Raw genomic sequence first — 23,149 nt, forward strand, 5'->3', positions numbered from 1 at the left:
CATAAACACAGATTGCCCTTAGGGAGTGCTCAGGAGAGTCCGAGAATACCTGTTTTTTGGGGAGAGGATTCCCAAAATTCCTATGTGTCTTACACTTTTTAAAACTAACTAGGTGTATCAGTCAGCTATATCTTTGTAAGGAATATCCACAAAACTTCAGTGAAAAATAGCAAAACTGTTTCTTGTTCTCACATCTGTGGTGGTCAGTGTGGCAGCTCTGCTGATCTTGGCTGGGCTGCCTCGTGTCTGGAGGCTGGCTGGCTGGCTGGCTGGCTGCCAACTGCTCTAGTGTGGCCTGGGGTGGGGTGAGTCGGTAACCCAGCTCTGCTCACCACGGTGGCAGAGATGCAGTGGTGCAAGCAGAAATGCTCAAGGCTTCTTGAGGCTTAGGCTTATAAGTGACACAGTCACTCCTGTTGGTAAAAGCACATCCAAGGCCAGCTTAGATTTGAGAAATAAGATAATAGATGTCATCTCTTTATGGGGTAAATCTGCACAATCATGCTGCAAAGGGCGTGGGTACAGGAAGAGGTAAAGGATTGAGGCCATTATACAATCAGCGTTTCATACACACCTTGCTAACTGTCTGCTGAAGAGCTCTCAGTGATAAGCAGTCTACTCTCAAGGAGATAAGAGTTCAGAGTCTGCCCCCAGCACTTCCTAGCAGTGCTAGGGGCATAGTTATAACAGAAAGAGCCTGCCTGCACTTGAGGTCACATTATTCCCGACTCACCCTCGAATCAGCCATATAGACATTCCACATCAGGTAGCGTCTATATGTAAGGAGAACCAGACCAGTGGGGAAATTCCACTACCAGCCATGTGTGGTTCTGGGAGTCTGCCAGAGAATTTGCCCTAGTCTGGGAGAATAAAGCAACCTCCTCTGAGGACTTTGTTGAACTAAAAAAAGAAAAGTTAAGTCAGTGAGATGCTGAGAGGATGATGGACTGGTAGGCAGGTGGGCCAGCACCAGGGGAGCTGCCACTTTTTATTTTCCATGTAGATGAGGGTGCCTTTTGAGGTCAGAGCCCGAGTTGTCTTTGATTTTGCACCTTTAGCACTTAGCAGTGTACCTGGGCTTTAATAAATATCAGAAACAGGGCCCTCTGAGTTTGGTTTCCTCTCTAAAATGGGAACTTCTCTTGCAGAGCCATTGAGGATAATGAGAGCTACCCCAGTGACAGTCTCATAACTGCTCCTGAATGATGGGTGAATTCATTGAGTGTGGTATTGGTCAGGAAAATAGAAACCTGTCTAGGTATTTCTGGCAGAGGGATTGAATATAAGAAGTTGGGTGCTTACAAAGCTGACAGGAGAGCTAGAGGAACAGAAGTCTGGGTTGGCGGGCATCACTGGTTTTCAGAGTCACTGTTGTTGCTTGGCCCAGAGAGCCAGGGCGCCGCTGCTGTGCCCAGATGTGAGGAAATAGTAGGATTCTTTTGCTGATGTTTCAGCTGTCCAGCCATCCTTGGGGCTGGTTGTTAGGAAGGAGATACAGAGTTCAGCCAGCCACTTGCAAACTCATGACTAAAGCTGCCCCTCTCCCACTACAGCTCCTGGAGAGTGGTTGCTACCTCCTTTCTACCTTCTGCATCTCATGGTTTTTGTGGGCAGAACCTCATCTGTGTTCAGAGCTGTACTGCAAGACAGTCTGGAAATGTGGTTCCAAGCTTCCCACCCCTGTATTTCAGGGGAGAGCCTGAAGGGTGTGGGAATGGTGCCAAGAGCCAACAAGCAAGATCTGGCAGAAGCATCTGATGCCACATCAGGTGCCCCATACATGTGTAAATGAATTCATTCATTCAAAAAATATTTATTGAGTACATACTCTGTGTCCAGCATTGCTGTAGGCCTGGGCACAGAGCAATAAACAAAAGCAAAACAAAAGTCCCTGTCTTCATGGAAGTAGGCAGATAATAGACAAGATTAGTAAGTAAAATACACAACATTACATATGATAAGTCTAAGGAGAAAGATACAGTAGAGAAGGATAGGACGTTTAATTTTGGATAGACCAGCTCAGGAAAACAATGAGTGATAAATAGGTGAATGAATAGGTGAATTCTTCACAATGCTTCAGTGTCATGATGTTAGCTTAATGTTAACCAAATCTGAGTGGCTCGGAATTCATTGTCAATTCTCAGTTGAGGGATGCCCGCTGGTATAGTGTCTGGCAGTGTCAGTTAAGAAGTGGAGTAGCTGGTGGGGCACAGACCCTTCTGATTTCCTGGTTCTTTTGTGCAGGCAAGCTGCAATAACAATGATAATGGCTAATATTTATTGAGTACTTACTATATGCTAGGCACTGTTCTAACCTCTTTAGTTCATTAAATCTATGCAACAACTCCATAAGAGGGGTACTATGATTAGCATCATTTTACAGATGTGGGAACTGAGAGAAATTTAAAGACTTACTCAAGATCTCTTAGTTGTTGTTGTTTTTTAATTAATGGCCGAGTCAGAATTTGAACCCAGGCAACCTGGCTCCAAAGCTGCTTCTAGCCTCTGACTTCATGAAGTTCAAAGGGCTCTTGGGAGTTACAGGGGTGACTGAGCTAGATGAAGGAATTAGGATGGCGCTCTAGGCGGGGGAGTGGCTGAGATCTGCCAGGGCCCCTGCGAGGGGCCTCCTGGCTGGGGTGGTTTTTCCTCTCCCTTCCCAGAGCCCTTTGCCTGACTCTGCTGTTCTTCTAGGTGCCAAACCAGTGTGTGGAGGCTCCAGTGTACTCCACCCCCACAGTGTACAGCCCCGGCAAACAGGGATTCAAACCAAAAGGACCCGACCCCACTGCGCCCATGACCAGTGCCACTGGGGGCACGGTGGCCACCTTTGACTCCCCACCAGTGCTGAAGACCCGACGGGCTAAAGGTGCCAGTGGACTCCCAGAAGGTGGGCCCACAGCCTGAGCATCTTTCCTCAGCATCGGCCTATCCACAGGCTGCTTGGTTGTAGTCTTCCCTTTTATGATGGTTAGGATTAAGTTTGGTTGCATGTAATGAAAAATCCAAAATAAGAGTAACTTCAAAATGATAGAATTTTGTTTTTCTCCTGTGCAAAGAAAGCAAGGCCAGAAGTAGGCAACCAGGAAATCACATGCCTATATGGTCACCAGAAACCCACTTTTTTTTTCTGCTCTACTGTCCCTGGTGCCTGGCTTCTGTTTTCAGGGTGCCTCATTGTGTAAGATGGCTGCTGGAGCTCCAGCTATTAATTTCATATTCCAGGCAGTAAAAATAAAGGGGGCATCTTCCAGCTTCTAGCAGTTCTGCATGATGCTTTTTACTTCATCTCATTGGCCAAAACTTAGTCACATGAGCATATCTAGCAGCAAAGAAAGCAGGAAATGTCTCTCTCTCTCTAAAGGTTTTACTTCTTTTTAGAGAGAGGGAAAGGGAGGGAGACACAGAGGGAAAGAAACACCTATTCGAGAGAGAAACATCAATCTGCTCCCTTCTTGTCTGCATGCCCCGTAGGCATGTGCCCTGACCAAGAATTGAACCTGCAACCTTTTGCTTTGCCAGACTATGGACAACCCACTGAGCCACACTGGTTAGGGCAGGAAATGTCTCCTTTAGCCAGGAACATTGATGTTTTTCTTAGGTGGAGCACTTGAGAGAAAAGAAGAAGGGGAGAATGGATGTTAGGTAGGCACGCAGCAATTGTCTGCCACCTCTTTGGAGATGCTAAGTATGGGGTTGGGGGGCAGGGTCAGAAAGTGTTGGGGGTTGAGGAGGGCAGAGAACCTGAGACTTTTTCAGGGCCTTCCAGTCAACTACTTCCATGCTGGTTTTCTTTCACAAATATGTGTTGAGTTTCATTTCAGGCATTAGGAGTCTAGCATCTTGGTCCAGGATTTCCCCATCCTCAGTTGTCACAGTTTAATGGGAAAGACAGACAGGGAATAAATAAATATTTATGGGTTAGTCTAGGAAGGAGATTAATGGGGTATTATGATTGATGGGGTAATATTGGGGAGAGGCTAGAAAATGATGCTACTAATCCACCTAGGGATGAAAGGGAAACAGCCTTTGGGCTATCTGAGGGACAGCCATACACACAAGGGGGAATAGCAGGTTCAGAGGTCCTGACGTGGGAACATGTTTGAAGTCTTTTAAGGTTAGCAGGGAGTCTGCTGTAGCTAGATGGTGAGAATAATGAGGTTGGCAGGAAACAGAGAATGCAGAGCCCTGTGGTCCACAACAGAGAGATTGGATTTTATCCTGGGGCAGAGAGAAGCCTTTGAGGGATTTGTCCTGCTCTCCCAGCCCAGAGCATGTCTTGGACTTTCCTGTCCCCAGCACTTTGAGAGGCTCACCTATGACTCTTTCCTTGCCTGTCCGTGAATGTAGACCTCCCAGGGTCTGGGATTTCTGACCCCGGGTCCAGGGAGTAGAGCTGCTAGAGGCTGCCCTTGGCATCCATAGTTTTACCCCCAGCCTCACCATCTTTTTCCTCCTACTTGGTCTTTCAGCTGCAGAGAAGCCAAAGGCACAGAAACTCAAGTGCTCATACTGTGACAAGTCATTCACCAAAAACTTTGACCTGCAGCAGCACATCCGAAGGTACCCAGGCATGGCGGGGGCAGGTGGCTCCTAGCAGCCCTGGCTGGGGAGCCATGTGCAGTAGAAGGAAGGCTCCTTTCTCAGTACCCCAACCTGGGTAGTGACCAAGGCCTCATCTGTCCTGTCATGGCTCTCAGAACTTTAGTCCAGGTCAGGATGGTTTTCCCCCTTCTCTTCCAGGAACAGTGGGAGGGGTCTGTGAAAGCTGTGGGGCCTGCCCACTATGATGGGGAAGACCTGAAGGGGGTGAGGTAGGGGGAGAAGTGTACTTGAACTCATAGGGGCTTTACAGGCATGAAGGATGCCTCAGTCCACACCTCTGCAGAAAGGGCTGGCCTCGAGGGCTGCTGGGCTCTGATTATGACTCTGTCTGCTCACTCAGCACTGACCACAATACCTCTTGTCCAAGAACAGACAGGGAACCTCTCTGGTCCTCAGGTTTTTCTTCTCTGCAGGGGTGGACTTGTTTAGTGTTTCTCAGAGTGTGGTAATTAGTACACGAGATGACTATAGGTGGTTTGTAAAAATTCTGAAAGACATAGTGGGAAAATTATTGTCTTTTCAGTTTATTTTAGTCCTTGGAGAATCAAAGGAGAAAGCTTCAATTTGGTGCTAGTCTCTCCTAAAATATATTAAGTTTTAAAACAATTGATTTGAAGAAATATATTAAATAATGATATGAGTGCTGTGCTGTAACAGCTAGGATATTTTTTTTAACAGAGATTAAAGGCTTTATTCTTTTTTAATTTTTTAAAATATATTTTATTGATTATGCCATTAGAGTTGTCCTATTTCCCCTTTTTTTTCTTCTAATAACAAATCCCTATTTAAATGGGCTTAAGTAATTAGGAAATGTTTCATCTCACAGTATGAGTAGGCCGTGAAGAAAGTCAGCCCCTGGGCTGGTTGATTCAGCAGCTCAGTAATGTCACCAAGAGCACAGGGTTTTTCTGTCTCTGGTCAGCCTGCTTCAGCAAGAGGGCTTGTCCTCATGCTGTCAGAATGGTGGACAGCAGTATCTGGTGGCCAGCAACACCTAGGTGTTTTGTCTGGGCCCTCCGGGTGCTGCAAGCTCCTGGGCTGAGGCCACGTGTCCGTTCCTACACAGCGGTGCTGACAAGCCTTGTTTCCTGCAGCCACACTGGTGAGAAGCCCTTCCAGTGCATTGCCTGTGGCCGTGCCTTTGCCCAGAAGTCCAACGTCAAGAAACACATGCAGACTCACAAGGTGTGGCCTCCAGGGCGCAGTGGTGGTACCGTCTCTCGCAACTCCGTGACTGTACAGGTCATGGCCCTGAACCCCAGCCAGCAGGAGGATGAGGAAAGCACAGGTGGGCTGAAGGAGGGAACACCACTCTTGCTACACTGCTCTTCTGCAGCTTCAAAGGTTTAGTTGCTGTATGACCTGGAGCAACTTCCTTGACCTCTGGGCTTCAGTCTACTTCATTTATAAAAAGGGGCATGAGATGAAAGGAGGCATGACAAATATGCAATATATGTGGTGTTACTATAATGCTGAACCTATGACAGACATCACTAATCAATCACCTGTCCTTTTTGCTGAGCTTGGATACTGTCTCACAATCTCTTTTTAGTATATTGCTCTAGGCAGTCACTCTCAGTTGATCAGAAGTTGGAGTCTCTTTGGCCTCTATGGGCAGGTGATCACCAAAGCTTTTCATAGTTTGTGAAATTGTCATCAAAGCCATCACTTGTTTCTGAGCATTTTCCCTAATATTAGTTTAATATTAATATTTACTATTTAATATTAGTTTTAAATACCTTTTTTCTAGTATTAGTTTAATTAGAGCGACCCTGTCCAATAAAAATATATGAACGACATATGCCATTTAAATTTTTCTAAAGCAGAAAAAAGGATGAAATTAATGTTAATCATATATTTTATTTAATAAGCATGTGTAATATAAAGAAATTATTACTGAGATCTTTTATATTCTTTTGTTACGCTAAGTTTCCAAAATCCAGGATGTATTTACATTTATAGCACATTTAGTCTGGGTTTGGACCAGCCACTTCTGAGTTCTCAGTTGCCACATGTGGCTTTTGGCCACTGTGTTGACAGTGTAAGGCTGGGGCTTCCCTGTGCAGCCCCGTGGGTGAGCTGCGCCTGCCACTCACCAGCTGACGAAGGCAGTGTTTTGCTGCACAAACAACACATGGCCACTTTTATATGACCTCCCTGTTGCAACTAGCCCTACTATGTATTTATCCTGAACTCTTAGGAGTTCTTTGGGGAAGAAACCATTAAAAAATTTTTTTTAAACTCCTGCAGTGCCTACCTCCAAGGGTTCAACCATTTAGCAAACATTTATGGAGGCCTACTGCATGCCAGGCCTCTGTCCTCAGGGAATGTGAGGGAAAGACAGCTAAACAAATGAGTATAATTAGAACAAGGAGCTGAGGAGGCATGATGAATACAGCTAGGAGTGGTGGTCAGGATTTTAAACAAACATGGGGAGGCCTAGAGTGTCCAAGGCATAGGCCAGGGAGGGGAGACTTGAGGCAATAGCTAGCTATTCATCAATCAGACTATAAGTATTTCAGTACTGTAGCACCTGGGAGGGTGGCATCAGTGCACACCAGATGACCGTGAGTGCAGTGCCTTGAGTGGGGTGGTGTACACAGGGAACACGCAGGAAGTGTTCTGTGCGTCCTTCCCGAATGGTGTGGCTCTCTACTGACCTCTTCCTCTGCTCTTCTCAGTAACTTCTCTCCCTGACTTTATCTGCAGGGATGGGCCAGACGCTGTCAAGTGCCCCACAGCCCCAGGCTTTGCCCACAGCAGGAGAGGAAGAGGGGGACAAGCTGGAGGCCAAGCAGGTGGTCCTCATTGATAGCTCCTACCTGTGCCAGTTCTGCCCCAGCAAGTTCAGCACTTACTTCCAGCTCAAGTCCCACATGACCCAGCATAAAAATGAACAGGTAGGTGGCTAGTGGGCAGTCAGTGTGGGGCCCTTCCATCCTAGCCCTGAATCTTGACTGGTGCTGGGATCTTAAACGTGGCTGAGAAAGGGACAAGAGCACACTTCATTTGGTCTGAGCTCCTGTCTGATTATTCATGATAGGCCAAGCTTCCCCCTCTACTCTGCCTGGGTGGGACCAGCTTACTGGGCCATTATGGTACTCAGGGAGGGAGCCCACCTTTCAAGGGTCATATAAAGAAGGAATCAGAGACAGGAAAAATTCTTTCATTGATTGATTGATTGATTGATTAACTGACTAATTTGAGAGAGAAACATTAATTTGTTGTTCCACTTATTTATATGCATTCATTAATTGCTTCTTGTATATACCCTGATTGAACTTGCATCCTTGGTGTATCAGGACAACATTCTAACCAACTGAGCTACCTGGCCAGGGCAAGAAGAATTCTTAATACCCTGAGAAGATCTAACATCTGAAAACCTACCTATGGTGATTTAGGATTACAATCTTTTTCCTTTTCTTTTTTTTAATAAAGATTTTATTTATTTATTTTTAGAGAGAGGGGAAGGGAGGGAGAAAGAAAGGGAGAAAAACATTAGTGTGTGGTTGCCTCTCACACACCCCCTACTGGGTACCTGGCCCACAACCCAGTCATGTGCCCTGACTGGGAATCGAGCCAGTGACCCTTTGGTTTGCAGGCCAGTGCTCAATCCATTGAGCCACACCAGCCAGGGCCTTTTTCTTAAATTGAGATATAATTCACATACCATAAAATTCACCCTTTTAAAAGAATATACTTTAGTGCTATTAATATATGCATAAGGTTGTACAGCTATCAGCACTGTCTAATTCCAGAACATTCTCATCACCCTAAAATGAAACCCTGTACCCGTTAGCAGTCACCCTCTGCCCCCAGTCCCTGGTAACCACTCATCTATTTTCCGTCTCTGTGGATTCACCTGTACTGGACATTTAATATAAATCGAATCATATATGGCCTTTTGAGATAATTTTTTAAAAGGTTTTATTTATTTATAGAGAGAGGTGAAGGGAAGGAGAAAGAGAGGGAGAGAAACATCTTTGGTTGCCTCTCATACATGCCCCAACCCAGTGGGAACCAAACCCACAACCCAGGCATATATCCTGGCTGGGAATTGAACCAGTCACCCTTAGCTTTGTAGGACAGTGCCCAACCTACTGAGCCACACTGGTCAGGGCTTGAGATAATGTTTTTAAGTTTCAGCTATGTTGTAACATGCACAAATATTTTATTACTCTTTATGGCAGAATAATATTCCGTGGTATGGATATAGCACATTTTGTTTATCCTTTCATCAGGTAATGGACATTTGTATTATTTTTATTTTTTGGCTTTTGTGAATAATGCTGTTATGGACATTCGTATACAAGTAATTGTATGAGCATATATTTTCAATTCTCTTGGGTATAAACCTAGAAGCGAAATTGCTGGGTTATATGTTAATTCTATTCCTGTGTTTATTTTTTAAAATAACTTTCATTTCTCCTTATAAAGGTATCATGTGCCCAATATAGAATTAGAAAATTTAGAAAAATCCAAATAGTGTATAGGTTAATGTTTACTATTTATTATATATTGGGCACCCTGCTAAATGCTTTACATTCAATATTTTATTTACACCTCATAGCAACCTTAGAAGTAAGCATTTTCAGTGCATCCAGAGACCCTCACTGCTCTGTAATCACTGAGAATTACACTGCCCTATAAGTGACTGAGTCAGGGTTCAAAGCCAGGTTCATTTGACCTCAAACCCCACAACATTAACCACCTTGCAATGCATTCTCCTAAGAATGTAATACAGAATCCAGTGTATTTTGCAAAGTGTCTGTAATTTTTAAAACTTATAATTAGGATCTATATACACATATAATTGTGAATTGTGGTGTTTTTTTCTAAGAGTTTATCTATTTATTTTTAGAGAGGGAGAAAGAAAGAGAAAGAGAAGGAGAGAAACATCAATGTGTGGTTGCCTCTTGTGCACCCCCTACTGGGGACCTGGCCCACAACCCAGGCATGTGCCCTAGACTGGGAATCGAACCGGTGACCCTTCAGTTTGCAAGCTGGCAGTCAATCCACTGAGCCACACCAGCCAGGGCAAATTTGGGGTGGGGGGGTTTAAGATAACTTTCTTTCCAATTTTTTATTTTTAAACAAATGTATATTCACACAAAGTTGCAATGATAGTATAGAGAGGTCCCTACACCCTTCAGTGGTTATTTTCCCTCAGTGGTTACTCTCACATAACTACAGCCCAATATCAAAACTAGGAAACTGACATCAGGATAAAGTGCCTCTGTAGTTCTGTGTCATTTTACCAGCTCTGTAGGTTCAAGTAGCCACCACTGCAGTCACAGCACAGAACTATTTTGTCACCATGGAGATCTCCCTTGTGCTGCTCCTTACTAGACACACATCCTTCTCCTCCAAAACTCGTCAGTTATCTGTCTTCATAAGTTTGTCATTTTGAGAATGTTGTATAAATAGATTCATCCAGTATGTGGCCTTTTGAGATTGGCCTTTTTGACTCAGCATAAATTCTCTTGAGATTTGTGCTTTCAATTTTTTAACCTAATTTTACAGTTTTCTTTAAAAAAATTTTTTTTTTAGATTTTATTTATTTATCTTTAGGGAGGAAGGGAAGGAGAGAAATACCAATGTATGGTTGCCTCTCGTGAGTCCCCTGCTGGGAAATGGCCTGCAACCCAGGCATGTGCCCTGACTGGGAATCGAACCACGATCGTATGGTTCACAGGCCCGTGCTCAATCCACTGAGCTACACCAGCCAGGGCTTTTTAACCTAATTTTATATTCTGAGTATTTCCTCACATCATTATGTTTTTTTAAGGACAATTCTAATGACTTTTATGCACAGAAACTCAACAGTATATACTTAGCCAGTTTGGTGGCCAGTTCTTTAGCCTTTGCCATTTCCAGCCTGGCAATGTGATCCACTGACTTGGACCCAGGACATTGCCTTCCCAGCGGCAATGGGTCTCGTCATATCTGTCATCATGATTGGTCCAGATTGCTTCCACCAGATCGCTAAAGGAGCTTAGCCAGAGCTCCTTTGTCTTCCAAGTTAAGCCATGTGAAGGTGACTGTGTTGCAGGTCTTCCTGTGGACTGGCTGCCCCTTCCCCTTGATAATGCAGTAGGGAACTCCCATCTTATGGCACAGGGCAGGCAGGATGATGACCAGCTCAATGGATTCCACATCATGTGCAGTCACTACCAGCTGAGCCTTGTTGTTCTCCACCCAGGTGGTGACAGTGTTAACCCCTGCGCAAAGGATAGGAGGCCTCTTGTGGGGAGACATCCCTTTGTCTGTCGGCAGCTTTTTTCTCAGCCTGGGCCACCATTCTGTGCTTTGTCTCTGGTCTGTGCTTGTGGGAACTTCAGCAGCTGAGCAGCTGTTTGGTGATCCAAGGCCCACGTAAATGGCAGGAGGCACTTTTGAAAATGTGTAGAGAATAGCCCTTTGCCGTAGCAGCTGAATGTAGTCAGGCCATTTGAAAAAGTGGGTGAGGTCCCTTTTGAGCTGGATGTCCTCTGCAATGCCAAAATTCTTAGGCCTTTTCTTAAACAGGGGATTTACCACCTTCTTGGTCTCCTGCTTCACAACAGCAGGGCTGGTGCCACCTTCTTCCCCTTAGCCTTCTTTTCTTTCAACATCTTGGGTGGCAGGAGGAAAGACAAAGAAAAGGGAATTGTGGGAAATGTGGATCTTAAATCCCTGTTTTTAAAAACACAAGTTTAATGGTTACATAAAATCTCCTATTGTTGAACACCTAGATTAGTTCCTGAGTTTTCCTGTTATAAACAAAACCGCGGCGAGATCATTGTAATTAAATCTTTGTTCACATATCTGATTTTTTTGTTATGATAGATTCCTGGGGGCGGAGGGCTGATGGAAATTATTAGGATATCTTTGGGGCACACTGTGGAAAACTTTGACCCAAACTGGCTAAGACAATTAGGAAGTTTGTCATCTCACATAACAAGGAAACTCATGATAAGGCAGTTCCAGGCCTGAAATAGTCAGTTGACAACCCAGTATAAAGGACCCTGTGTCTTTTCAGCTCATTGCCAACCTCTCTGCCATGTGGCCCTGTTCTCTATCGATGGCTCACCTGTGGTCCTGGAATGGTGGTCACTCTTTTTCGGTCCAGACACAGTCTTATCCATGAGCAAAAGGGGCTGTCTTTTCTGTGTCTTTTTTTAGGAGCAAGGAAACCTTTCCTTGAAGGTTTCTTATTGGTCAGAGCCAGTGCATGTGCTGTGTCATTTAAAAATGTATTATTCTCTTGCAAATAATAGAAAACTGGCTTACTAGTTAGGGTTTTATTTCTCTCACATCACAAGTCCATAAGTAGGCAGTGTCAGGCTTATGTAGCAAGTCAGATATGTTATCATGGACTCAGGCCTCTCTGGCTTTCTGTTATCGTTAGCATGTGGCTTTCATTCTCAAGATTGCAGGATGGTTACCAGCCATCACATCTGTATTCCAATCAGGACAAGTGCAAAAGGCAGAAGGGATTTCTCCTAGGGAGCTCTTTGCCTTTTTGTTCTGGGAATGATGTCTCCCCTCAGAACTACCACCTACATATCACTGGTAAGAAAGCAGTCACGTGGCTGACACTACGCGCAAGGGAGCCAGGGAAGTGAGATCAAATGTTTTAACTGGGCATGTTGCCAGCCTGAGCAAATCGTGGTTCACTTCATTAGGAAGGAGTATGTGGAATTGTGTAGGCAACCAGGAGTTTGTACCACTTGTCAAAGTATAACTTTCAAAATGTTAAAACATAATTCGCATGTAAATAACATAGTGAACATGAGTCAGAATTTTACATGACTCATAATGAGGGAACTGGAAGTATGACAAAGTCAGTTCAAAAGAAGTTATGAGACACCGATATTCATACCTATATATAATTGTCAGGGGAAAAAGGAATACTGAAATAAGCTTGTTAAATTAGATACGAATCTGATTGATTTCCTACAGGGCAACAAAACCCATGACCTCTGGGGTTATCTTTTCTACCTGACAAAAGTCATTTACATCAGATCAGTTTTGTACAAGTTAATATTTAATATTATAGTCTGGATTCTATCAGTGGGAAATAGTCAAAACAATGCGTATATCCCCAGAGAGTGGGATTACCTAGGCAGGCTCGTTAGCAGTTCTCAGACTGAGGTCCCTGGACCAGCATCACCTGGGTATTTGTTAGGATGCACATGTTCAGGCTGCCAGGCCTGTTGAATCAGATACTCTGGGGGTGGTGCCCAGCAATCTGTTACTATCACGTGTGCTCACATTGGAGAGCCACTTCTCTGGTATGACATTGGAAGGACATGATGTCATCTTTTTACTGTATTTTCAGGTTCAGGGTAACTTTTCTAAATATACCTAGGCCACACAGAGCCTGGGGAAAGGGTAGTGGGGTTGCTGGAACTGGCTGGGAGGAGAGGACCCTCCAGTTAAAATAAAACAGGGCTGTAGCAGCAGGGGAGCAGGGGAACAGAGGTAGGGAACAGGGATTCAGCAGCATTGTTCCAGGCAGATGCCACAGGGCAGGGGGCGGCAGTGGAGACAGTTCTCCTGCCTCCCCTCACCTGTCCCATGTCTGCCGTCAAGGTGTACAAGTGTGTGGTCAAAAGCTGCGCCCAGACGTTCCCAAAGCTCGACACGTTTCTGGAGCACATCAAGAGCCACCAGGAGGAGTTGAGCTACCGCTGCCATCTCTGCGGCAAGGACTTCCCCTCGCTGTACGACCTGGGCGTGCACCAGTACTCCCACAGCCTCCTGCCACAGCACAGCCCCAAGAAGGACAGCACGGTCTACAAGTACGTGTCCTCCCACTTCCTCTCCCACAGGGAGCCCAGCGGCCTGCAGCCTTGGGGTTGGGCCTGACAGAGTGGGTTCTGGGCCTTGGCACTGGTGGGAGCAAAGATGCTGCCCTCCATGTAGCATTCTTCAACGTGGCAGACATTTACCCTAAAAAAAATTTTAAAAAGGGAAACCAGTCTTTCCTTGTAATAGTAGAAAAGAGATTTGATTTTTTTCTATTAATATACTAAAAATATGAAAATATTATTTTGTCTGATAAGCTATAAAATTTAGTTACAGTTAGAATGGTACACAGATTCTTAGAATAAAAAAGAATTAACAAGCATATTGAAAGCAAAAATCATAAAAATAAAAATAAGATTTTTTAAAATAATGTGTAAAGTTTAGGTTAAAGTTCAAGCTGTATGCTAATTCTTGAAATGAACAAAGAATGCATCAAGTGTAGATTTGATTTGGGTCACTTGTTCTGACAGTCCCTTATGTATCCTTGGTTTCCCGTTACAGTCATAAGGAGGACCCCTTTGGCAGGTATGATAGAGGGTTCCCTCAGTGTTGCCACATGCCCTTAACCCTGAGATCCTCAAATCATTCTCTTCGGAGCGATCCCATGTGATCCCATTCTTGTGATCCGCCTTTTGAGTTTCTCTTCCTCTGGTGTTTTCCAGCCTCTCCTCCAGCCTCTCCTTTGCTGACAGTGTTATTTGTAGATACCCAACATCACTTGTGTAACTTTGTGAAATCCTGCATTTTCACTCTGCAGTTGTTTTGCTGTGCATTTGCCTCGTGTTGCTGCTTCATGAAGCCCAGCACATAGTGTGTAGGGGTCGATCTTAGTGAAAAGCAAGAATTTGTTTGAGGACTCCTTCCAGTCATTAGTGACTGTTTTCATGTTAAATGGCTTTTGCTTCTTTTACAAACTTGTACCTGCAGGTACTTGGCTGATGACCTCTGTTAAGGGGCACCACTGCAATTAGTGAACTTCTGAGGTTCAGAGACAAGTAGAGACCTTGAGTTTAGAATGTGTGGGCTGCTTAGGGAGACAAATGTACAACTATTTTTATCATATACTGTGATAAAATACTATTATAGATATCATATACATGCATGTCTCTAATATATGCGTATATATGGTATAGAATCACCACAGTGGGAGGTATCTGAACTGGGTTTTTTTGTTTGCTTGTTTTTTAATATTTTATTTATTTATTTTTAGAGAAAGGGCAAGGGAAGGAGAAAGAGTGAGAGAGAAACATCAATGTGTGGTCGCCTCTCATGTGTCCCCTACTGGGGACCTGGCCTGCAACCTAGGCTTGTGCCCTGACTGGGAATTGAACCAGCAACCCTTTGCTTCACAGGCCTGTGCTCAATCCACAGAGCTACACCAGCCAGGGCTATTTTTTATTTTTTATTTTTTATTTTTCCTGTGTCTGTCACACACATGCCCACTTTCTGCTTTGTTAAGAAAGAGGTGTTAACTGTGTGACAGTTCCTTTCCCACAGAGGAACGCCACAACTGCCACTGTCAGAACAGCTGCAGACCAGTAGCTGTGGAATGAACTGGGTTTTGAAGGATGGGTAGGAGTACACCAGGTTGGCAGTGGGTGGGGTGGAGTGCATTCCCAACAGGAAGACCAACAGCTATAGAGGTATTAAATAATAAAATAGCAGTGGTTTAGAATGACTGTTGGCATACAGTGGAAGTGGGAAATTATATTTAGATGAGGGCTATGGGAGAAAGTGGGGCCAAGGCATGAGGGTCTTGCAGAAATCACAAGAGCTTTGAGAAGTTGGCAGGAGGACTGGGGCTCATGAAATGGGGTAAAGGGCAACTGGTCCTGGGAGAGATTGGGAAATGGGGCCAGAGAGACATGAAAGCCAGGCGAGGCTTTTACTAGCCAAGGGGATAGAGATTTGTACTCAGAGGATATTTGCTTTTGCTCTTCCAACCTGTGGATTGATTATCTGTAAGTTCCTTTGGCTGTGTGGCCCTCTGGACTAAGACACCAAGTAAAAGGAAGGGAGTGCCTACTATGTGCCAAGCTGCAACTTAGGGACATTAATTTCTGCAGTCCTGCTTAGGGAGGTAGGTTGTATCAGTCAGCTCAGGCTGCTATAACAAAATACCATAGACACATGAGAGAGACAGGGGTCGGAGTGCCCTATCTCTCTGGTCTTTTCTTATAAGAATGCTAACATCATCATGAGGATCCTATACTCATGATGTCATCTAATCCTGATCACCTCCCAAAGGCCCCATATCCAAATACCATTATGTTGAGGATCAAGGCTTCAGGGCTTCAAGGATTCAGGGCTTCAGGGCTTCAATATAGGAATTTTGGAGGGACACAGTTCACTCCATAATAGTGTTCCCTGCATTTTAAAGATGAGGACACTGAGACTCAGATGGGAGAATTGACCTGTCCACAACATCAGCCCTGATTCAGACTCTTGTCCAGGACGTTGGGAAGTTTCAGAGCTCTGGTCTTGGAGTTTGCAGGCTAAGGGTTGAGCCCAATGCTGATGGCCCTGTGCCTGCAGTCAGTCACTTCTCTTGCTGTTAGAGCTGCTGGCTCAAAAGTAAGGTGCAGGAGGCAGGCCACTATCCGGGTGGCCTAAGAGTGAAGTGGTGTCATGATAATGATAAGGGCTCTGAGCCACCTGCCTGTGCTCAAATCTCAGCTTGACTGCAAACCTAATAGATGACCTTGGCAAGGCATTCAGCCACTCTGAGCCCCGGTCTTCTATTCTGTGAAATGAGGGTATGATGGTGCCTGCTCGATTGGATTATTTATTAGGATCAACTAAGATGAGTATGAGACACTTAGACATGGAACCTGGAACATAATAGGAACTCGGTAATTTTTAAAATTTAGATACGGGTGTGGTGGCTTTGTCCCATTTTCAGGGGCCCAGGCCCCATTGGTCTGGCTGCTCTGCTTTGGGCTATGTTGCCTTGGCTGCCTGCAGTGCCTTCCCAAACCCCACAAGTAAAATTCATGCTTGCCACCAGTATATTGCTGTATATTTACTTTCTCTTTTAAAAGTAAGATTTATTGTTTTTTTTTCTAATTCTGAAATTCATGTTCAATGCAGAGAAAAGGATTTTTTAAAAACCATACAAAAGCAAAAAACAAAACTCTGTCACCCAAAATGATGTCCATTAACCTTGTGGTGCATATCTGTAATAAGCATGTTTATAGATGTGGATATAGATATCACAGGTGACAGTTGAATCAGAGCATCCCAAACACGGTCATCGAATTTGGTGAAAATTCATCACACCACCTTCCTATTACACATCTGACCAACAGACTGAAACTTAATAGGCTCACTCTGCACACTTGATGTTGTCACTTAAAACTTTTACACATAAAACTATAATACGGATGTCTTTGCATATCAGCACAAAGAGACCTGCCTCATCCCTTTAAACAGCTACTTAGTATTCCATTATATGAGGATGTGATGTAATTTACTGAACCTGTGCCCTCTTTACCGCGGGCTGGTTGGGTTATTGCCAGTTTGTCATTATCACAAACAACACCACAGGGAACAACTCTGGACGTCTTCATGCGTTTGTGAGCAAGTTCCTGATAGCAATTTTACAGGTCAAAGAACAAAGGCAGGATTAAAAAAGATTAATTATCAGCAAAATTAATTATCTATAAAAAATAATTGTTATGTGCATATAGGGCAATATTTAAAAACTACAAAAAGGCATGGAGTGAAAAGGAATTCCCTGTCTGCCCCGACCCACTTCCCCATTCCACACACAATTGCTTCAGGAATTCTTTTCAACTTACTTTGACATAATTTCAGACTTCCAGAGAAGATATCAGAGTAGTACAAAGAATTCCCACAGATACTCTTCACGCAGGCTTGCCAAATGTTAACTTTTTATGACACTTGTTTTAGCCTCTTCAGAGCCATTTGAGAAGGGTTTGCCAGCATGATGCTCCTCTACCCTTTCTTTAGTGTATTTTCCAAAAAACAAGGATAACCTCTTGCATAGGCATGGTGTAGTTATCAAAATCAGGAAATTAAGTCAATATACTTCTATTATCTAATCTACAGACCTTAGTAAAAAATTTTCAATCGTTCCCATAACATCCTTTATAGACAAAGAAAGAAAATTTTTTCTGGCCCAGGATCCAATCCAGGATCACACATTTCATTCGGTTTGTCTCCTCAAAGCTGGAACAGGTCCTCATTCTGTCTTTGTCTTCCGTGACCTTGATATTTCTGAAGAGTATAGATAGGCCAGTTATTTTGTGGAATGCCTTTGGTTTGGATTTATCTAGATCCAAGATTGGCACTTCCAGCAGGAATATGACAAGGTGATGCTGTGCCCTTCTCAGTATGTTGTAACAGGAGGTACATGATGTTGGTTTACCCCATTTCTGGAGGTGTTACCTTGGATGACTTAGTTAGGGTGATGTTTCTGGTAGGAAGTTTTGATTTTAGTGGTTATTGCTAAGCTACCTCCCACACAAACCTATGTCTCCTCACCGCTGAAGCTGGTGTGATTCTTGTGCTCTCTTCCCACCAGCTTGGAGGTTCCTGCCCTTCTGGTAGCTCTCTTCCCACCCCACCTCCTCTTTCTTTCTTGCTGCGGAGGCATTTAGACTGCTTTCAGTATGTGGTCTGAGAGGGTCCCCTGGGTCCTCCACAGGTGCAGCCTGCTGCGGTTCCCACGGTGGCCTGATAGACAGATGGCAGGGCCCATGTTTCAGTTCTGGAAGGAATTGCCTACTTATTTTAGGCATTACTCACTGGTACTGCATCATAAATGGGTTTATTTGCAGGCAAATGTTTTCATGGTGGGGAGATAATGGGGTCCTCTTCAGGTTTGCGGCTTGAAACTGCTCTTTTGAAGGCATGTTAGCCACAGTGATGTAAAGACTGTTGACAGTAAAGACTGTCTGTAGTGCTTTGCGGTTTACGAACTGTTTGGCCCAGTCATGTCCTTCAGCTCTCGTGACACTCTTAAGAATGAATGTAGGGCAGGTCCATTCGGGATTCCCGCACTATTTTATGGATGAGGAAACTGAGTGTCACAGATGGGAAAGAACCAGACCTGGCTCCTTGTCTGTGTGACTCTTTCATGTGACAAGTTGTCACTGCGGGTCAGAGCAGTTCGTGAAAAGGACAGGTATGGCCCCTGTCTGCAGAGCTCACTTTCTGGTAGAGGAGACAGATAATTCTCAAGTAAACAAACAAACAAAATAATTCCAGGTAATAAATGCTAAGAAGAAACTAAATCTGGGTGATGTACTAGGAAGGGGATTGGGCAGAAGGGATCAACTTGAGACAAGGGTGGTCAGGGAGGGCCTCTCTGAGGAGGTGACATTTGAGCTAAGACATGAAGGATGAGAAGATGCTGCCCAGAGGAAGACTTGGGGAAGAGTGTCCCCAACTGTAGAGACAGCAAGTACAAAAGCCCTGAAGGGGGATCAGGCTTGGTGTGTTTGAGTTACATTAAGGAGGCCAGTGTGGCAAGAACAGAGTGAGTGAGCTGGGCAGTGGATAAAGGTGAAGTTTGAGAGGTAGAAGTAGATCAGGCAGTAGGGCCTTTAGACCAAGGCGCAGGCTTTTAAGTAAGAGTGTGATATGGTCTAATTTTGATTTTTTTAAAATCTTTTTTAAAGATTTTATTTGTTTATTTTCAGAGAGAGGGGAAGGGAATAAGAAAGAGAGGGAAAGATACATCAATGTGTAGAGAGAAACATTAGTTGGTTGCCTCTTACATGCACCCAACTAGGGACCTGGCTTGCAACCCAGGCACGTGCCCTGACTGGGAATCAAACCAGTGACCTTTCAGTTCACAGGCTGGTGCTCAATCTACTGAGCCACACTAGCTAGGGCTAATTTTGATTTTTAAAAGCACTACTGGCTCCCCTGTGGGAACAGACCTTATAGAGGGTAGGGTGAGGCAGGGAGGCCAGTGAGCAGGCTTACCGCACATGTCCCTGTGAGAGAGAATGGCAGCTCGGACTAGGATGGAGATAGTCGTTAGCGAGAGGAATAGACTAATTTGAGAATGAATTAAATACAGGATTTTGCCTCCTAATGTTGACCCTGGGGGAGGGGAGTGGCTGATTCCGGGGCCTGCTGGGCTAGTCTAGCTCCCGTGCTACTCTCTCACTTCTCCTGCTCCTTCCCATTTAGATGTGTCAAATGTGTCAACAAATATTCTACCCCTGAGGCCCTGGAACATCACCTGCAGACTGCCACTCACAACTTCCCCTGCCCGCACTGCCAAAAGGTGGGTACCCCTGTGACAAAAATGGGCTAGAGGTAGTGGAGTGAGAACCTCACTGTTTCCTTCCCTCCATGCAGGCAAAGCTTGGGGTTGTGTCCACAGGTGACACTTCGTCTTTGAAGAGTAAGAGCTCTGCCTGTCCTGTTTTACGCATCACACCCCACATCTGGGGCTGCTACTGGGCCGGGCCAGGCCGGGCAGCGCTGGGCTGACATGGAATGTCTCCTAGACCCAGGCCCAGCGTCTGAACAGCGACCATCAGTTTCCTGATGTGTTATTAGCCTTGTGATTATTGGTTCTTTTTAGCAAATCTGGATGGCCTCATTGAAGCCTGTCCCTCGATATCATCAAATATCCAGGCTATGTTTCAATTTCCAATGGTCTCAAAAAAATCATAATTTTGTTAAAGTTTGTTTGCTTGAATCAGGTCTACATATTGCAGTTGGCTAGTATGAACAAAGTTTCTTTTAATATATAGGTTCCCCACACCACTGATCCTTCTTTCCCTCTTTTTTTTTTGGTCCTGTGGGGTTTCCTAAAGTCTGGATTTTGTTGATTTTAGTCCCTGAGTGTTTAATCTTTATTCTACTCATTTTCTCACAGCCTTACACAGAAGATTTTCCAGGACAGTCTCATTTTCTTGGTTTCACTTCAGCCTCATTGTAGATGTTTCTAATTGTATAGTTTAATTTTGAGGTTTGGAATTTGCGGTCCAAGTAAAAGATATCATGACTTGAGGAAGAACCATGTGCCAGATGCTGTTCTGAGCTCTTTACTTGGACTGACTCATTTAACACTAGAAGACAGGCATGTTTTTACTTTTCCATTTTATAGTTGGGAAACCAAGGCACTGAAAGGCCACCCAGCAGAACATGGTAGGGCTGATTAGTGGTGGGGCAGTTGGGTCGTTGCCCTTGGCCACTTCTCTGTACTGTGTGAATGAAAAAAGTGAATGGCTTCTGTGTTTTCTGGCTCTCTATTACCTTTTCATTCATCTCTTTAGTTGTTTGTTCACATTTTTAATTTATTCTTTTACTTGTCAGTCATTTGTCTTAGGCCCTGTGCTAGGGAATGAAAGCCCCTCCCTTTCTGTCCTCTTGGAGATATAAGCCAAGGGCTGTAATTCAGTGGGTTAAATTCTGACTTTAAAAATGTGGGTCTGTATCCTAGGGCTGGATTTGCTTTGCCTAGTGTGGCAATGTGGAGTCAGAGAGGGCTTCTCAGAAGCAGTGGGTCTTGGGTCTTGAAGTGAGTTGGGTCAGAAGTGAATTGGGTCTTGAGGATGAGTAGGAGTTTGTCAGGCTAAGAGAGAAAGGCCCTCTGGGTAGGAAAAGCACCTGGGCAGAAGCTCAGAACAGGCATGTTTTGACTGGGCTTATGGGCCAATAATGGGAGCCATGATGGTCTAAAGGCTGTGCCTGACATCGGAGGCCCCGACCCCTAGTGAGTGGAAAGGAGGTCATTTCCGTAAGGAAAGGTGGGAAGTGCTGGGCCCCTTGAACTCAAGGTGGCAAGAGCTGGAGAGTCAGATCTGAAACCGACTGCTTTCTTCTGCCAGGTGTTTACTTGCGAGCGCTACCTGCGGCGTCACCTGCCCACACATGGCAGTGGGGGCAGGTTCAAGTGCCAGGTGTGCAAGAAGTTCTTCAGGCGGGAGCACTACCTCAAACTGCATGCTCACATCCACTCAGGTGGGTACTCGGCTCCCTACCAACTCCAGCCTACTTCACCTCCCCTATCCCCCCTTTTTTGTTTTCCTTCCCATCCCTCTCTGGCTTTCCTCCCTATCTCCCTTTTGACCTCTCCCCCATCCATCTCCTGCCCCCTTTTCCTCCCATCTCCTCCTTGGCCTCCTACCAACCCATCCTCTCAAGTGACCGAGGTGCTCCCACCAACACTAGAGCAGAGATCAGCCTCTGGAAGTGTGGGGTCCCTTTGGCTTTGCCCCTTGAGAGTCCGCTCTGTCAGACCATTGTGAGTCCCTGAGCATGGGGGTGCTTTTCTCATCACCGAATTAGCACCCAGATCTGCCCTAAACCCCTCTCTTTGGTTCCTCAGTCCAGACACATTGGTTTTTTAAAATCTTTATAATGTTTTTTTATTAGATGAAAAATTATTGTTTTCTTTTTTGATACTTCTATTGAAAATGATCAAAAGCATATATAATTAAAATAAACCCTCCTCTCAGCTCAGATGGACAATCCAAATGTTTCTCAGTTTTTTTATACTATGACCTATGTTAAAATACATTTTATACTGCAACTCAGGAAACACATCTATATAGATAGAATATACTGAGACAAAAGTTTCACAAAGCAGTACTTTCTGTTCAGTTTTAGCTGTTAAAATAACCATCAACAGCTTGTGACTCCCAGTTTGTAGTTTGAAAAATACTCCTACCGAAGGCCACAGCTCCCCTCCCCAAAGACAACAGCTATTAGTGACACAGCCTGTGTCATTCCAGTTTCATTTTCATAAAAAATATTTGCTTATATACTTATATGTACAATACATATGTAATATAATAGCCTGCATCATTCCAGTTTTATTTTACATATAAAATGTCATATCATTCTATTTATATATAATGCATATGAAACATCATATAATTCTATTATATTTATATATAATATAATATATAAAGATATAAAATTATATTTTTACATTTTAAATATAAAATAGAAATATTTTATATATAAAATTATATTTTATATTTTAAATAGAAATATATTTTATATATTTTACATGTAAAATATAATAGAATTATATAACATATAATATAATAGCCTGCATCATTCCAGTTTTATTTTACATATAAAATGTTTGCTTACTTTTACACAAATGAGAATGTAATATAATTCTATTATGTACCCTTTTTTTCACTTAAAGAAATTTTTTTAAAATTTATTTTTAGAGAGAGGGGAAGGGAAGGAGAAAGAGAGGGAGAGAAACATCAATCTGTGTTACCTCTCATGTGTTCCCTACTGGGGACCTGGCCCGCAACCCAGGCATGTGCCCTGACTGGGAATTGAACTGGGACCCTTTGGTTCACAGCCCGTGCTCAATCCACTGAGCTACACCAGCCAGGCCTTTTTTTCACTTTTTAATATACCTTGAAGATGTTCCTTTACAGCACTTTTTTTCAGCTTCATAGTATTCTTCTGCATTTACCATCTTTTATGTAGCCAGTTTCCTATAGATAGACACAAATTATTTTTTGGCTATTAGTGTGTACACACAGTGCCATGTGGGTCGGGTCCCTTGGCAGGCTTTTGGTAGTATACCCGTAGTGTATACTCCATCCTAGCAGTGGAAGTGCTAGGTTAAAATGCATGTGTGGTGCTGAGTCTCAGTTTGGCTGCTGAAAAAGTCGTGGAGGTGGATGATGATGGTGGTTGCACAACAGTGTGAATGCCGCTGAACTGTACACTTAAAGATGTCAAAATGGTAACTTTCATGTTAGGTATATTTTACAATAAAGGGGAAAAAGTA

The 23,149-nt window shown here is 44.0% G+C and overlaps 1 protein-coding gene, 1 non-coding gene and 1 pseudogene across 4 annotated transcripts in view; 1 reads left to right on the forward strand and 2 right to left on the reverse strand.

Moving 5' to 3' along the window:
- ZNF341 (zinc finger protein 341) overlaps window positions 1–23,149 on the forward strand; it is a 50,085-nt gene that overhangs the window by 20,714 nt on the left and 6,222 nt on the right. For all 3 annotated transcript variants that reach the window (XM_037143239.2, XM_037143240.2, XM_037143241.2), the window contains 7 exons: window positions 2,695–2,890; window positions 4,473–4,563; window positions 5,700–5,893; window positions 7,315–7,505; window positions 13,183–13,391; window positions 19,564–19,660; window positions 21,216–21,348. In XM_037143239.2, the coding sequence (XP_036999134.2) occupies window positions 2,695–2,890; window positions 4,473–4,563; window positions 5,700–5,893; window positions 7,315–7,505; window positions 13,183–13,391; window positions 19,564–19,660; window positions 21,216–21,348 (1,111 nt within the window). The remainder of the gene's footprint in view (window positions 1–2,694; window positions 2,891–4,472; window positions 4,564–5,699; window positions 5,894–7,314; window positions 7,506–13,182; window positions 13,392–19,563; window positions 19,661–21,215; window positions 21,349–23,149) is intronic.
- On the reverse strand, window positions 10,411–11,219 carry LOC119047769 (60S ribosomal protein L7a-like; annotated as a pseudogene).
- LOC119047812 (small nucleolar RNA SNORA41) lies at window positions 14,817–14,948 on the reverse strand. The gene has a single exon (XR_005082205.2). It is a non-coding gene; the product is annotated as a small nucleolar RNA SNORA41 (small nucleolar RNA).

Source organism: Artibeus jamaicensis, unplaced genomic scaffold (genome assembly GCF_021234435.1).
Source record: "Artibeus jamaicensis isolate MK-2021 breed Jamaican fruit bat unplaced genomic scaffold, CSHL_Jam_final contig_685, whole genome shotgun sequence".
In the NCBI taxonomy this organism is placed as follows: domain Eukaryota; kingdom Metazoa; phylum Chordata; class Mammalia; order Chiroptera; family Phyllostomidae; genus Artibeus; species Artibeus jamaicensis.